Source organism: Chelonia mydas, chromosome 2 (genome assembly GCF_015237465.2).
Source record: "Chelonia mydas isolate rCheMyd1 chromosome 2, rCheMyd1.pri.v2, whole genome shotgun sequence".
Classification (NCBI taxonomy): Eukaryota; Metazoa; Chordata; order Testudines; family Cheloniidae; genus Chelonia; species Chelonia mydas.
The window spans coordinates 14786385-14801585 of NC_057850.1; the positions used below are offsets into that span (position 1 = coordinate 14786385).

General features: G+C 40.5%; 1 protein-coding gene across 5 annotated transcripts in view; it reads left to right on the forward strand.

Moving 5' to 3' along the window:
• ZFAT (zinc finger and AT-hook domain containing) overlaps positions 1-15201 on the forward strand; it is a 135073-nt gene that overhangs the window by 25653 nt on the left and 94219 nt on the right. For all 5 annotated transcript variants that reach the window (XM_043539057.1, XM_007067180.4, XM_043539055.1 and 2 more), the window contains exon 3: positions 2249-2512. In XM_043539057.1, coding sequence (XP_043394992.1) covers positions 2249-2512 — 264 coding nt within the window. The remainder of the gene's footprint in view (positions 1-2248; positions 2513-15201) is intronic.

The window sequence follows — 15201 nt, forward strand, 5'->3', positions numbered from 1 at the left end:
TTAACACCTTTGTCATCTAGTAGCCACACTGCCTGTTTGGCAGGCTTCCTGCTTGTGATATACTTAAAAAATTCTTATTGTTAATTTTTGTGTCTTCAGCAAGTTGTTTCTCAGATTCTTTTTAGGCCTGCCTTACAATAGTTTTACATGTTAGTTGCCAGAGTTTGTGCTGCTTTCTATTTTCCTCATTAGGATTTGACTTCCAAATTTTAAAGGATGCCTTTTTACCTCTAATGGCCTCTATTACTCTGCTGTTTAACTATGGTGGTGGTCTTTTGGTCTTCCTACTGTCTTTTTTGATTTGGGGTCTACTTTTAATTTGAGCCTCTGTTATGGTGTTTTTAGTAGTCCCTGTGCTACTTGCAGGCATTTTACTCTTGTGACTGCTCTTTTTAGCTTCCATCTCACTAGCATCTTCATTCTTGTATATTTCCCCTTTTTAAAGTTAAATGCTACTGTGGTGGGCTCTTTTGGTATATCCCCTCTACAAGGATGCTAACTTAAATTACATTATGGTCACTATTACTGAGCATTTCAGTTATAGTTACCTCTTGGACGAGATCCTGTGGTTCACTTAGGACTAAATCAAGAATTGCCTCTCCCCCTTGTGGGTTCCAGGACTAGGTGCTCCAAGAAGCAGTCATTTATGGTGTCTAGAAATTTTATCTTTGCATCACATCTTGCAGTGGCATTTACTCGATCAATATGGGGATAGTTGAAATCACCCATTATTATTTTGGTTTCTGGTTGTGTAGCCTCTCTAACCTCTCTTAGCATTTCACAATCACTGTCACCATCCTGGTCAAGTGGTCGGTAGTATATTCCTGCTGCTATATCTTCTTATTCAAGCATGGAATTTCTGTCCATAGGGATTTTGTGCTTCAGTTTGATTCATTTAAGTTTTTTACCTTATTTGACTATTCTTTTTTAAACATATAGTGCCACTCCCCCACCAGCATGATGGACTCCGTCAGTCCGATATACTTTGTACCCTGGTATTACCTGGTATTGATTATCCTCATTCCACCAAGTTTCTGTGATGCCTATTATAACAATATCCTGCCTATTCTTCCCCAGACAATACTGTATGTAGAACTGGTAGGGCTATAAGACCACATCCAGCAGGGGAGACATAGATCCATGTCTTTTATAGTGTGAAAGAGGGGATATGATGGGTGGCTAGCATGAAAGAAATCCCCTTAAAGTAGTACCTGAGTGCCCCCAGCACCCAATGGATTACCACACATTTTCCCTTCACAGTGGAGTACCTAGTTTCACTAGATAAAATTTCCTATTGAGGATATGGGTGCTTCTGGTCTGCTCAGACTATAAGAGGATGGCTCCAAATGTCCTCTTGAGGTGACCAGAATGGTGAATAAAGAAATCTAAGCAGTAAATATGATTTCAGTGAGAGGAAGGGTTCCTTTTATATCTCGCTCTTTTCCAGTGCTAATACTTCTCATTCATGTATCTAACTTCAAAAATAAAAGGGTACTCAGGAAGCCTAAATTATATAGCAGTTATTTAGCTTTGTGAAGGGCTTCTGGTTTTAACACTTTCCAGTGTTCGCTAAGAAAAGCGTATTTGGTGGGAGGAAATACATTTTAATCTCATTGCCAACAAGATTTTTTTTTTCACTTCTTCCCTGCAAGTTTGGTAATAATTATGAATCATGAGAGTAATTAAAGAATAGTTGTTATAAAGCAACTTGTTATATTTTCTACAATTTGTTATAAAGCAATAAGCTTTTGATAAAAAAAAAATTGACTTACAGTTAAGCTGCCTTTCTTTTTCTCAACACTTTTCAAAGAAATACTTAAGCAATTTCTTTGAACTAATCTAAATTAAAATGAGATTTAGGCAAGGACTAGAACTTGTGATCTGTGAAGTGCCAGTCAGAAAACACAGAGCAGAACAACTTTCTAGAAGGAATGCACACACTGATAAAATAACATGCTGTAATTTAAAAGAATGCCTACATTTTAATTTTTGATGAATGTATAATAATTTGAATTTGGTATCAATAATACAAAGTGTTATTGCTTTGCAGCTGGCAGAAATACCGTCAAATGTCACTCCTAAAAAAGAAAAGTCTGAGAGTGAAACTTTAACAGTGCTTTCACATTTCAAAAGGAGAAGCTCTTGAACTTTATTTAGCATTTTCCATTTTCAAGAAGCTGTATATACATTAATTCTCCCAATAACCAGCAAAATTGCATTACAGCTTCTTTTTAATTTTCCTATATAGAGCTTCTTGTAGTGAAGAGAAAAAGGGGCAGACCAAAAGGGTCAACTAAGAAGTTCTGTGCAGACGAAGAATCAGCAGAAAACAATAACTGCATTCCAAGCGAGGAAACACAGCAAGGGCCAGAGGAAGGAACAGAATTGACTGAAGTTTTACCAGGCAACTTGGAATGCCGGAAATGTAGTCGGAAGTTCTCTAACCCACGTCAGCTAAGAAAACACATCTGCATTATTGTTTCAAATGAAGGAGAGGAAGAAGGAGATCCAGGTAAGCAAATGTCTTACAAAAGGACATGTAACTGTGTGGACCAATCTTCTTCCCTTTGAATATGATATGGTAGATAAAACTCCTAATACTAGACTGTGTTGTTTTTAAATTAGAGTGGAATACTGGGTGTAGATTTTGTTTTACATTTAGATATATATCTACTTAAAATGACAGCTTGATAATCCCTTCAAGTCATAGTGTGGTGGGCACGTGCTGATGATGACTGAAGCAAAGATTCTTCTTCAAGTGCTTGCACGTGTCCATTCTACCTTAGGTGTATGCTCCAGTGCACTGGGTAACTATCTGGGTGGTAAATATCGCGGTGGCACCTGCGCCCTCTGCATGCTCGTGCTGCTAGCTGAGGGCAAAAAGGGGCAGAGCCATCCTGATTCCCTCAGCTCCTTCTCATCACCCATGATTGCAGTGCATGTGTATGCTTGCTGCACTCTTTTGTCTTTCTTCTTTTAAAGAAAGTTTTTCTACTCCTCATTGTTCATAGTTTGTTAGTCAGTGAATTATTGTGATAGCAGTACTCATTTTAGACATTTGTTTCATTTTATATATATATTTCTTTGGGCTTTAAGTTTGGTGCCAGGGCATGTCTTTGTCCCTGGGATTTAAGTGCTGTTCTGGTGTAACAAATTTATGCCAGTCATTCTAGTTATTTAAAGTGTTTAGGATAGGGTCACGTAAGGCACAAGTACCCTATTTATAGAGGGTTTAAGACCAGGTCTAAGAAGTTGAGGGAAATTTGACTTTGGCATATCCTGATGGAGGCAGCTTTGCATCCCCACTTGGAACCCAGCGGCTCAGTAGCAGGGGTTCAGACTCCATCTCAGAGTGCGCTATCAGACTTGGTGGGCTCCGCTCATCAGAAGGAACTAGGGAGAAGGTGTGATCCTTTTCCAGTTTCATGAAATGCCAGAAGTCAGGTATTTCAAGTTCCTCTAGCCAGAAGTCTACTACTTCTTTGAGAGTGAGGTCCCTAATGGAGACTCATAGAAAGAAGTCTGGTACTGAGGTTAGAGCTAAATCAGACCCAGCTAGCTGCTCCCTGGTACTATATTCATCATCTAGCAATGTAGAGGTGTAGATTCTGGTACCTCTTTCGGTATTGTTGAAACAGACTGTATTTCCAGAACCTTCTACAGCCTCAGCTTATTCTGTGGTACACTGTATGCTCTCGGTACCAACAACACCTGAGTCTTACATGGTGACCGGGGACCATCTTTGACTCTTGGTTCTGGATTCATTGCTGATGCAGGAGGAGGTTCAGGCACCTGTCCCTGTTGTACAAGCCCTGATACTGGGATAATCTTTGGCACCCACACTTTCAGTGCCATGAGGGTCTGGACACTAGCTGGATGCTCAGTGGTGCAGCAAGGCTTCTGTGAAAAGCCTCCAGTAGTGTCCACATCTCGTTGGTCTGTTTAAGTCCTGGTCCCTTTCCACTCCACCGTACCACCTTGGCCTTTGGACTATGCTTACTCCTCTTCAGAGTTAGAGGTGGGATTCATGCATCAGGAGCCCATTAAAGAAGGTCTACATCCTCTCCTGTTTTTGCAAGTCAAGATTTCAGTAGCGTCATTCTTATAGGAGCAAGTCCAGGAACAGACTGCATTGGTGTTAGGACCTGGTACTACATCAAGTCCAACAGTGACCCTTTTGGACTCCTTGGAGATTTTCTCTGGACTTTAGGTCCTCATTGCGTAGACTGCAGACATTTTATAGAACAAAGTATGGAACGCGAAGTACCTCTTGTGATAATTTGTACAGATTTCCAGAAGGCTTCTGACAGTGTACTAAGAGAAAGTCCTGGAAGAATTGTGGCATATTATGGAATACTTGCAAAAATAATTAGCATAATCAAGGATATATGATAAAGCTGCATGTGCAGTCAGAGATGGTGACAGCATCACCTAATGGTTTGCAGTGACAAGTGAACTAAGACAAGGGTGTATTATGTCCCACATATTGTTTGGACTAGTCATTGACTATATCATGAGAAGAATAACTATAGAAGGCAACCAAGGAATTTTATGGACAAATGATAAAGCAGAATTGGATGACCTGATTTTTGCTGATGACATTGTTTTGCTTAGTTCAACACATTGCTTAATGGAAGAAAAGACACAGCATATACAGCAAAATAAATAGGTTTGTTCATCAACAAGGGAAAGACAAAATGTGTGGCTATCAATGTCCAAAAGTAACCATTAGTGTGGCTGAAGAAACATTTGACGAAGTAAGTCATTTTCTCTATGTAGGGAGTGAGATGTACAATGATAATGACATCATGCTAGAGTCAGGCAATGAACATCAAAAGCAGCAAACAACTTCCATAAACTTGAGAAGATTTGGAAAAGTAGCATGATTGGCACTAGCATAAAAATATGAATTTTTAACACCAGCATCATGTGTGCCCTCCTTTATGGAGCAGAGTCAAGAAAATCTGCACCAGAAATTGATGAGAAGATCAACTCACTTCAAAGTAGATGCCCACGGAAGATCTTCAGAGACTATTGGAAAGAGTTTCTTGCAACATCAGAAATTGTAAGTTGAGCAAACCTATCTAAAACATCAAAGGTGGTAAAAAGATGTCAGTGGGTTTTCAAGAGTGCTACCAACACGACTTCTACCACAAGTAATAATATAGACACCACCTGGAAAGAAAAAAAGGAGGGTGACCTAGAGAAACATTACACAGAACAATAGAGAAAGAAGCCAGATCCATCAACATGACACTCAGAAGCCTGAACAGACTGGCACAGGATGAAAATAAATGGCAGAAACTGGTGGACACCCTATGCACCTGTGGTATGGGAGGGTAAAGAGGAAGGTGCGGCAGTCCTAATTAGCATGCAGTAGCTTAGTATGTGTCAATTCTATGTGCAACCATTTCAATTTTATATGGCAGTTCAAAATTTCGCTATTTTAGTCTTAAAAAATAAAAGCACCAAGAAACTTAAAAAGCCCAAAACAGTAGTTGAGAACTTACACGCACACAAAAGCCAGGGAATTCAGTTATGGTTTCCATAGCAACTGTAACTCCACCACATTGTGTCATTTATTAAGGCTTAAATTAAAAAGTGTATTCAGTAATATTAAAAAACCCTACATACACTCTCCGGTGCCAAATTATGATTGCTGTGGCAACCATGTTTTTGAACTTCCTTATTTCTGTGTATGGAATGGCATAATGCTATTCTACTTTTAGTTGATAATTTCAGCTGTTCTTTCTATGAAAATAAGCTCATGATTATAAAGTGCACTTACTAGTTAAAAGAGTGGTAAAGCTAACATATACCTTTTTGTGTGATTCCTGAGTTGAAACCAGGTGATAAAAACACATTATTCACATGCTCACTGAGGAAAAAATAGTTTGGTTAAGATATGATTAAGGGGGTTATGATAAATTTACAAATATTTAAAATGTGTAAACTCAACTGTGATGGGCATTATTGAAGTAAAAGGGAAAATATCAAGAAACTTCTAGACAGTAAGATGCATTAGGCTGTGGAGCAGTCTCTTCAGTGAAGTGTCTGAAGCCCTTTCATATGGGACATTTAAAACTAAACTGGACAAAACACTGCCATATTGTACTGGAGGCAGTTCTATGCATTGTTCACAAGGAAATGAACTGAGAGACCTAACAGGTCTCTCTCATTTCTCACATCTATAATTCTGTGACCCAGATGGACCTCTCAAAAATCTCTTGATGCCCTGCTATTGTTTCACAGCTGATGATCATGTGGTCACCAGAAGCTGTGGTGGTGCAATAACATTGCCAACAATGGACATAGACTGAATATCCAGCCAGACCACCTTAAGGCCTCGCTAGAGATTGATCTGGGTGGTGCTTTATCTGCAAGGAGGCTACATTCCTTTGCATTTGTGATGATGATGATTGTTTCAGATGTGAACAGCCACTCTCCTCTCTCCCCCCAGCAGGAACACAGCTGCAGAGGCAGGGTCCAACTCCATGTGGCCCTGTCCATGGCCAGCACCAGCAGCGAAATAGCAGAGAATCCCTCAAGTCCTTAAAGGAGCTGAGTCCCTGCTCCCCCAGCCACTTCTCTCACCCCTTGGCAGGGACACAGCTCCAGCACAGCAGCTGGGTCCAGCTCCAGCTGGCCCTTCATGCAGCCCACACTTGGGGGAGAGACAGGGGAGAACCTTCGGGCATTCTTCACCTTCAGCCATTTCTCAGAAATTTTCAGAAAATTTGTGTCAATTCTCAAAAGGTTCAGTGAGGCTGTGATTCCCCTCTCTGTCCCTCTCTCAGCTCAAAAACCACCACTGGGAAGGAAGCTTCCCAAGGGCTCTGTTCTTCTACAAGGAAGTAGTCCCAGCCCTGCACCTCCAGTCTTCACTGCCACTCACTTTTTAGGTCTGGCTCAGACAAGACTAAATGGTAGGTGCTACTTCTCTTCCTCTCTCCTCTCCACCTCCCCCACAAAGCAGGTAAGAATAACGGGGACATCATGACAACAGAGACAGCTTATTTCAAGGAAGTGGATGTGTGAAGCCATTTACATGTCCTCTTGAGGGGTTCAGACCTACATTTATTACTATTTCTATTGCTGTTCCATCATGCTTCCAGAACACACTGTTCCAGGTCCACCCATTCCCAGGACTCAGCCAGGTTAGGACTCCAAAAGATATCCAACCAGACCTGCCTTTCCCAGGGCATATGGCAAACTAGGTAACTATTCTTCCACTTGGAACATCTAATGGCAACATTTACTTCATCTCCTGTCACAGTTCGAATTGAGAGGAACTGTCCAAGGAAACAGAAAAAGTAGAAATAGGAAACCAGATTCTGACACTTTGGTTTACTTCCCCAGAACTGAAGATCTCTCTGAGGCTTGAAGACTTGTGCCTTCCACCAGCAGAAGTTGGTCCAATAAAAGATATTACCTCACCTTCCTTGTGTGTCTCAGACCAGATTCTAGACATCTAACATCTGTACACACTGCACAGGGCCACTGGGTAGGCACAGGTCAGAAGCAGACAGCAGAAAGTATCACAAACTAAAGTTGATGCTGATTAATGCAAGATCTGCTGCTAAGAAACAAAAAACAACACACCACATTATCAGTTATGAAGTACCTGATATATTCTGCATCCCTGAGACCTGGCTAGATCCTGCAAACGCTATGCTAGCCCACCTCATCTCCCCAAGGGTACTCAGCACACCAGAGATACAGAGAAGCAGGTGGTACTGTATTCATCTTCTCTGCAAACATCAAAGACAACAGAGATGCCTCAGGTAAGACAACTTCATTCTGCTGACAGTAGAAACCAGAACCAATGCCAACATAGATTTTTATGATTATTTACAGGCCACTACAGACATAAGGATACAGAGAAGTGCTCATTGACACTTTGTCAGTAATGGTGGTGAAATACCCCAGACTCGTTGTCCTGGGAGATTTCACCATTCAAATCGATGTGGCTACAGATGCAAAAACCCATCTCTTCACTTTCTTCCCTAGGACTTCCACAGATTATCTCTGGTCCACCCAACACAGCTGGTGATTGCTTGATCCTGATTTTAGCCTAGATATCAAGATAGAGAACATTACAACGTAGTCCACTGTCTTGTCAGACCATCACCTCATTAAGGCAGTGGTCAGAAACCTTCCAGCACTCAGGCAACAGTAAAGACCAGTGATCCTGATTTGACCATGAAGGCTCCAACAAATTCCAAAGCCTGCTAAAAGGACAACAACACGCCACCCAGAGGACGAGGAGTCTGTGAATGGGTGGATCATTGCCATTCTACACTGGCCTCGGCCATTGGCACACTTGCCCCTAAACAGTTCCTTCTTTCCCATCACCCACACAGAACTTCTTGGTTTTCCGACAGTCTGCACTGGATGAAGAGAGGGCGTGGAAACTTGAGTGCTGATGGCAGAAAACAAAGGCCAATTTAGACAGGATGAAACATAATACATTCTTCAAAGCCTATGGTCAAGCTGTACTACCAGACAAAATACCTTCCTATGAGCCTCCACTGGGATTGCCAAATCCTGCCTCAAGGAGCTGTTGAGGGTGGTAAATTGCTTCATCAGTCCCGAGTGCCTACAACCTGCATCAGAGCCAAGCACCACACGCTGTGAAGAACTATCCTACTTTGCTGAAAAGATTACACATTTGGGAAGCCTTCTCAAACAGCATGGATCTGCTCCACCTGCACCCACCGACCGACAGCTCACCTGCATTTCCCAGAGTTCACTCATCAAGAAATTTTGAATACCCAAAAAGAGTCCCAACCCAAAATTTATGAATCTAACTCATGCCCTTCTTTGCTTGTGAGACAGAGTCATGAATACCTGGTGCCACTTCTGACCAAAGTAAGCTATTCTTAAGCCAAAATAAGTGTCTATGCAGGAGGCTGTACCAGTTTAAATAAATCAGATTAAAATTCAACTTAAATTAAACAGGTACAATTTTCTTATGTAGACAAGGGATAACATTTTCAAAGATTCTGAGTCACTTAGGAGCCTAAATCATTTTTGAAAACTACTTGCTATCTTAAGTCACTTTGGTGCTTTTGAAAAGTTTACTTATGACTGTCAATAGATAATTCTCACTTCTCACTCAAAAAGTGTTTTATGCAAGTGTAATCCCGTTGGTGTTTAGAGAGCCCGCTCCTTTAAAACCTCATCCTGGGGCAGAGGAAGTGTTGGTTGCTCCAGGAAGAGGAAGTGCTGGTTGTTTCTGGGGGAGGAGAGTTGAGGTAGGGAGACTGACAAGGGCAGGTATACAAGAGGCCTACACCAAACAAACAGGGCAGGTATACAAGAGGCCTACAGCAAACAAGAGGCCTACAGCAAACAGGCCCTTCTGTGGAGAAACAGCTGAGCTAGCCCAAAGCCCAGGAAGGGCAGAGTAAGTTGACCCAGGACTTCCTGGGACAGCAGCCAGGAAGAGCACTGTGCCAGGAAGGGATCAGCAGAGATGAACAAACTGGAGCCGGACCCAGTATCACATTTACCCAGAGGTGTATGGGGCTGTGAGTACTGGGTCTTGTGACTGCGTTGGGAATAAGGAGGGAGGCTGTAGTTAGCTAAGTGGGGAGGTTGTTGCTCTCTGAGGGTTTGCAGATTGTGGCAGAAGAGGGCACCCAAGGGGTTTGCTGGGGAAAGTATCTTGGCACCGAAGATGACTAGGAGTGCCGAAGACTCCCTGCCAGATGGGAAATCTCCAGGATTCCTGAACTCTGAGTCTAGATGCATTGCTCATTGTCTCTCCTTTTATATTGTGTTAAATTGATCTATTGTATGCTGGTCTAAAGTTAATTCTTTACTTCTGCACACCCATTTTTAAGACTCTCCTAATTTACGGAGGTTCAGAGGTGAACTGTCACCTTGATCACCTTGACTGATCTGTCCTTCAGCCCTTATATAGATTGAGTGGATCACAACACGTTTTCCATTCTTCTTGTATCCTGGCCTTCCTTCTCCATGCATGGCCATGTGTTTTCATGATAAAATCCTCCTATCTCTTTGGAGGTCAGCCAAATGGTTGTTTCAGTTCCTGTGGGTATCACTCATTGACAGCTGCAGTCCATCGATTGTCAGTTTCACTGTATGCTTGGCCCATTGCATTTTACTATGCTTGCTCTCACCATGTCCTGCACTCTACTCCTCTGTCTGATCACTTCACTGTGGATTCGGTCACAGATTGAAATTCCCAGAATTCTTTTTTACATTGCCCTCTCTGTGACAGACAGTAGCTGCTCCTCTGTCTTTGTGAGGACCCATGGTTCGCTGCCATACAACATTGCTGGTAGTGCTGTTGAAAAGGCTGGCGCATGTTGCCTTGTTGATTTTTTCCTTGGAGGACATCCTTGATAGAATTGAATGCACACCAACCTGCTTTCTTTCTTCGTAAGAGTTCACCTTCCTGATCATGGCACATGTTAATTTCTTGGTCCAAATAGACCTATTACTCAGCTTCTTCTATTTGTTCTCCCTTGATTGTTATTTGGGCTTCTGGGAAGGTTTCAGGCTGCATAAATGACCGCAGGTGAACAGTATGTAACATAATGCATATATTCTCATTTGATCTTTTCTTGTGTATGAACAGAAGGACGTGCTGAGTCTCTTCAGACTACAGTTATTGTATTTTTCCAATTAGAAACCTCTTTGAAGAGTTCATTGCTTTCTTTTCCGAATCGTGTTTGTTCACCTTCCTCACTTCCTATTTATTGATTGGAGCTTTATTGAATTTTGTACTGTCCTGGCAAGCTATTTTAAATTCCTAACAGATTTCTGGTCACTGACTGACTGACTGAATCTGTCAGTATTGTCCCATCTGTTAATTAATATTTTTTCTGGTTAGAAGATTAATATTTTTTCACTCTAATGTTAGCCATAGCCCACATTAACGCGTTGTGCTAGCTTTCTCCACCCTTTGCATCTAGCCCTGAGTAGGAGCCCAGAGAAGGATTTGTGCCTCAGAGAGGAGAATGCATTTACTATATGAGCCTTTAACAGGGTGCAGCCTCTGTTCTCCATGCTCCCCAGCCTCCGGGGATTCTAGTGACAGATGTTTGACAGTTGTGCTCCACCCTTCCATGAACAGGATGGATCCTTACGCCCTCCCTTAGGGAGAGTTTTATTTAATGAATTTACCTCTATAAAATGAGACCAAAATCATGCCTCGCCTGAAAACCGAACCAGACAGATCAAATCAATATGAAACCCCACCATATGTAGCAGTAACTAATCAGATTTCACAGCATATGGAAAAGTTTCACCTTTCCTGAAAGTTACCCAGTCAAGCGACATTACTTCTGTAAAAGCCCCCCATAAGATGAAAGTACAGTGACTTTGCATTGAATTGCAATGTGTCCAAAGATCTGAGGGCATTTCAGCCCTACCCAGGCTTACTCCTACTGTTCTCTGACTCTATGGAGGGGTTTAGGAATGAAGGGACACTCTGCCCCAAACTTAGTAACAGCAGTGACTCTGCAGCTGTGTTAGAGTAAGGGATAATTTGCGAATATCTTTGACCCTGTGTACAAGTGAGCTCCTCTCAGAGCAATGTGTGATGATATTCTGCTATTGCATGAGACAAAAAGAGCATCTGACTGTAATAATAATTAATAATAAAAAGAGATGCCGACGACATCTACATATATTGAAAAATAGGGGGGAACAATCACCTCTTTCAGTTATAATTATCTTAGGTATTACTTGTTGGCTGTGTAACCCTGTGAACTTTTGTGATTTTTATAGTAACATTTTCACTTTTTTTTTATTCCCTCCCCTGGCCACTCTCCATAGCTGTCTGAAAAGTGCGGAGGAAAACTGACTATACCAGGCAGAGGCCAGTGAAAATGACTATATACAAATGGTTTAAAATGCACAAAGTAGGGCTGTCAAGCTATTAAAAAAATTAATCACGATGTTAAACAATAATGGAATACCATTTATTTAAATATTTTTGGATGCTTTCTACATTTTCAAATCTATTGATTTCAATTACAACACAGAATACAAAGTGTACAGTGCTCACTTTATATTTATTTTTTATTACAAATATTTGCATTATAAAAAAACAAAAGTAGTATTTTTCAATTTACCTAATACAAGTACTGTAGTAGTCTCTTTATCATGAAAGTTGAACTTACAAATGTAGAATTATGTACAAAAAAATAACTGCATTCAAAAATAAAACAATGTAAAACTTTAGAGCCTACAACTCCACTCAGTTCTACTTCAGCTAATCTCTCAGACAAACAACTTTGGTTACAATTTGCAGGAGATAATACTGCCTGCTTCTTGTTTACAATGTCCCTTGAAAGTGAGAACAGGCGTTTGCATGGCACTGTTGTAGCTGGTGTCTCAAGATATTTACATGCCAGATGCACTAAAAGATTCATATGTCCCTTCATGCTTCGACCACAATTCCAGAGGACATGCATCCATGCTGATGATAGGTTCTGCTTGATAATGATCCAAAGCTGAGCGGACTGACGCATGGTCATTTTTATCAACTGAGTCAGATGCCGGCAGTTGATTTTCTTTTCGTTCGGGTTCTCTAGTGGAAGAATGCTGCTCTCTTAAGACTTCTGAAAGCATGCTCCACACCTTGTCCCTGTCAGGTTTGGACAGCACTTCAGATTCTTAAACCTTGGGTTGAGTGCTGTAGCTATTTTTAGAAATCTTACATTGGTACCTTCTTTGCGTTTTGTCAAATCTGCTGTGAAAGTGTTCTTAAAATGAACATGTGCTGGATCATCATCTGAGTTTGCTATAACATGAAATATATGTCAAAATGCCAGTAAAACAGAACAGGAGATATACAATTCTGCCCCGAGGAGTTCAGTCACAAATTTAATTAACACATTTTTTTAACAAGCATCATCAGCATGGAAGCATGTCCCCTGGAAAGGTGGCCAAAGCATGAAGGGGCATACAAATGTTTAGTATATCTGGCAGGTACATACCTTGCAACGCCGGCTACAAAAGTGCCATGAGAATGCCTGTTCTTACTTTCAGGTGACATTGAAATAAGAAGCAGGCAGCATTATCTCCCATAAATGTAAACAAACTTGTTTGTCTTAAGCAATTGGCTGAACAAGAAGTAGGACTGAGTGGACTTGTAGGCTTTTTCAAGTTTTACATTGTTTTGTTTTTGAGTGCAGTTTTGTAACAAAAAAAAATCTACATTTGTAAGTAACACTTTCACTATATAGAGATTACACTACAGTACTTGTAGGAGGTGAATTGAAAAATACTATTTCTTTTTTTATCATTTTACAGTGCAAATATTTGGAATAAAAAAATAATCTGAAATGAGCACTGTACACTTTGTATACTGTGTTGTAATAGAAATCAATATATCTGAAAATGTAGAAAGATATATCCATATACATTTAATAAATTTAAATTGGTATTCTATTGTTTAACAGTGCAATTAATTGCGATTAATTTTTTTAATTAATCGCATGAGTTAACTGCAATTAATCAACAGCCCTAGCACAAAGTAAATTTTAAAATGAAGACTTACCTTTCAGTTATCATAATCTTAGTTGTTATTTGTAACCATAGTTTGTGCTGCGTGTGTGTGTAGCACCTATCATCGTGGGGTCCTGGTCCAGGGCTAGGGCTCCTGAGTGCTACTGAAATACAAATAATAATAATAATTAATAATAAAGATTCCACAGAGAAGCCTGAATTTTAACTTGATGTCCCTTTAAATGTTTACTTTGCTTTCAATAATAATAATAATTGTTTGGGTCACTTACCTTTTTGTGTGTGGCTATCCACTTCTTTAAATGCCTTTTGATAAGTAAAGTACCCTAAATTGCCAGAGAAGCATGAGTATTCTTGTGTAATCTTACGTCTTGAGGTGTGGTTTAGGTTTCTTTATGCATTTTTAAAATAAAATCTTTTCATAAAATGAATGCAGTGAAGTAAACTGTCAGGGTTCCTTCCCCACTCTGAACTCTGGGGTACGGATGCAAGACCCCCTAAGCTTATTTTTACCAGCTTAGGTTAAAAACTTTCCCAAGGCACAAATTCCACCTTGTCCTTGAACAGTATGCTGCCACCACCAAGTGATTTAGACAAAGAATCAGGGAAAGGACCACTTGGAATCCTATTCCCCCAAAATATTCCCCCAAGCCCTATATCCCCTTTCCTGGGGAAGGCTTGCGAATAATATCCTCACCAATTGGTACAGGTGAACACATTTTGATTTTTCATTGTTCTGAAGATCCATCAGGTTATTAAAAGAAGAATTTATTTAAAAAAAGATAAAAGAATCACCTTTGTAAAATCAGGATGGAAGATAACTTTACAGGGTAACAAAAAGATTCAAAACACAGAGGATTTTCCCTCCAGGCAAAACTTTAAAGGTACAAAAACAGGGATAAACCTCCCTCTTAGAACAGGGAAAATTCACAAGTTAAAACAAAAGATACTCTAACGCATTTCCTTGCTGTACTTACTATCTCTGTAATATTAGATGTATCATTTCAGTGGGAGCTGGATTGCTTGCTTGGTCTCTCCCTTTGTCTCCGGGGAGAACACACACAGAGCACCAAACAAAGCCTCCCCCCTTCCCCCAGATTTGAAAGTGTCTTCTTTCCCCATTGGTCCTTCTGGTCAGGTGCCAACCAGGTTATCTGAGCTTCTAAAACCCTTTACAGGTAAGGAGGGATTTTATGCTACCCTTAGCTGTATATTTATGACATAAACGTTTGACTGTTCTGGGTCCAATATAAATAATACCTGAAGAACCCATATTCCCTGGTAACCAATAAAGCTCTTCTCTTCTTTCAATGTATTTTCTAAAGCAAACAAGTTAGCAGTGGAGGAGGACTTTTTTATACTGGCTGCTGAATGAACAGTTAATATCATGGCCAATAAGGGCTTGACTTTGATGGATTATGGATCAAGCCCTAGAGAAATTAAGCAAAGGTCATCAAGATAGTTATGCACAGAAAGGGAGAAATGGTCTTCAGCACCAATGAAAAAAACACATCAAGTTGCACAAACCTTTTGGTGGGATTTTCAAAAGTGCCTGTGTGATTTAAGAATACACATGATTCCAAGAGGGACTTGTGCTCCTAAATCACTCATGTGCTTTTGAAAATCCACCTCTTATTTTTAAATCTACTTTCCCTAATACATATATTCCTTATGCCACTCTACGTATATTTTTAT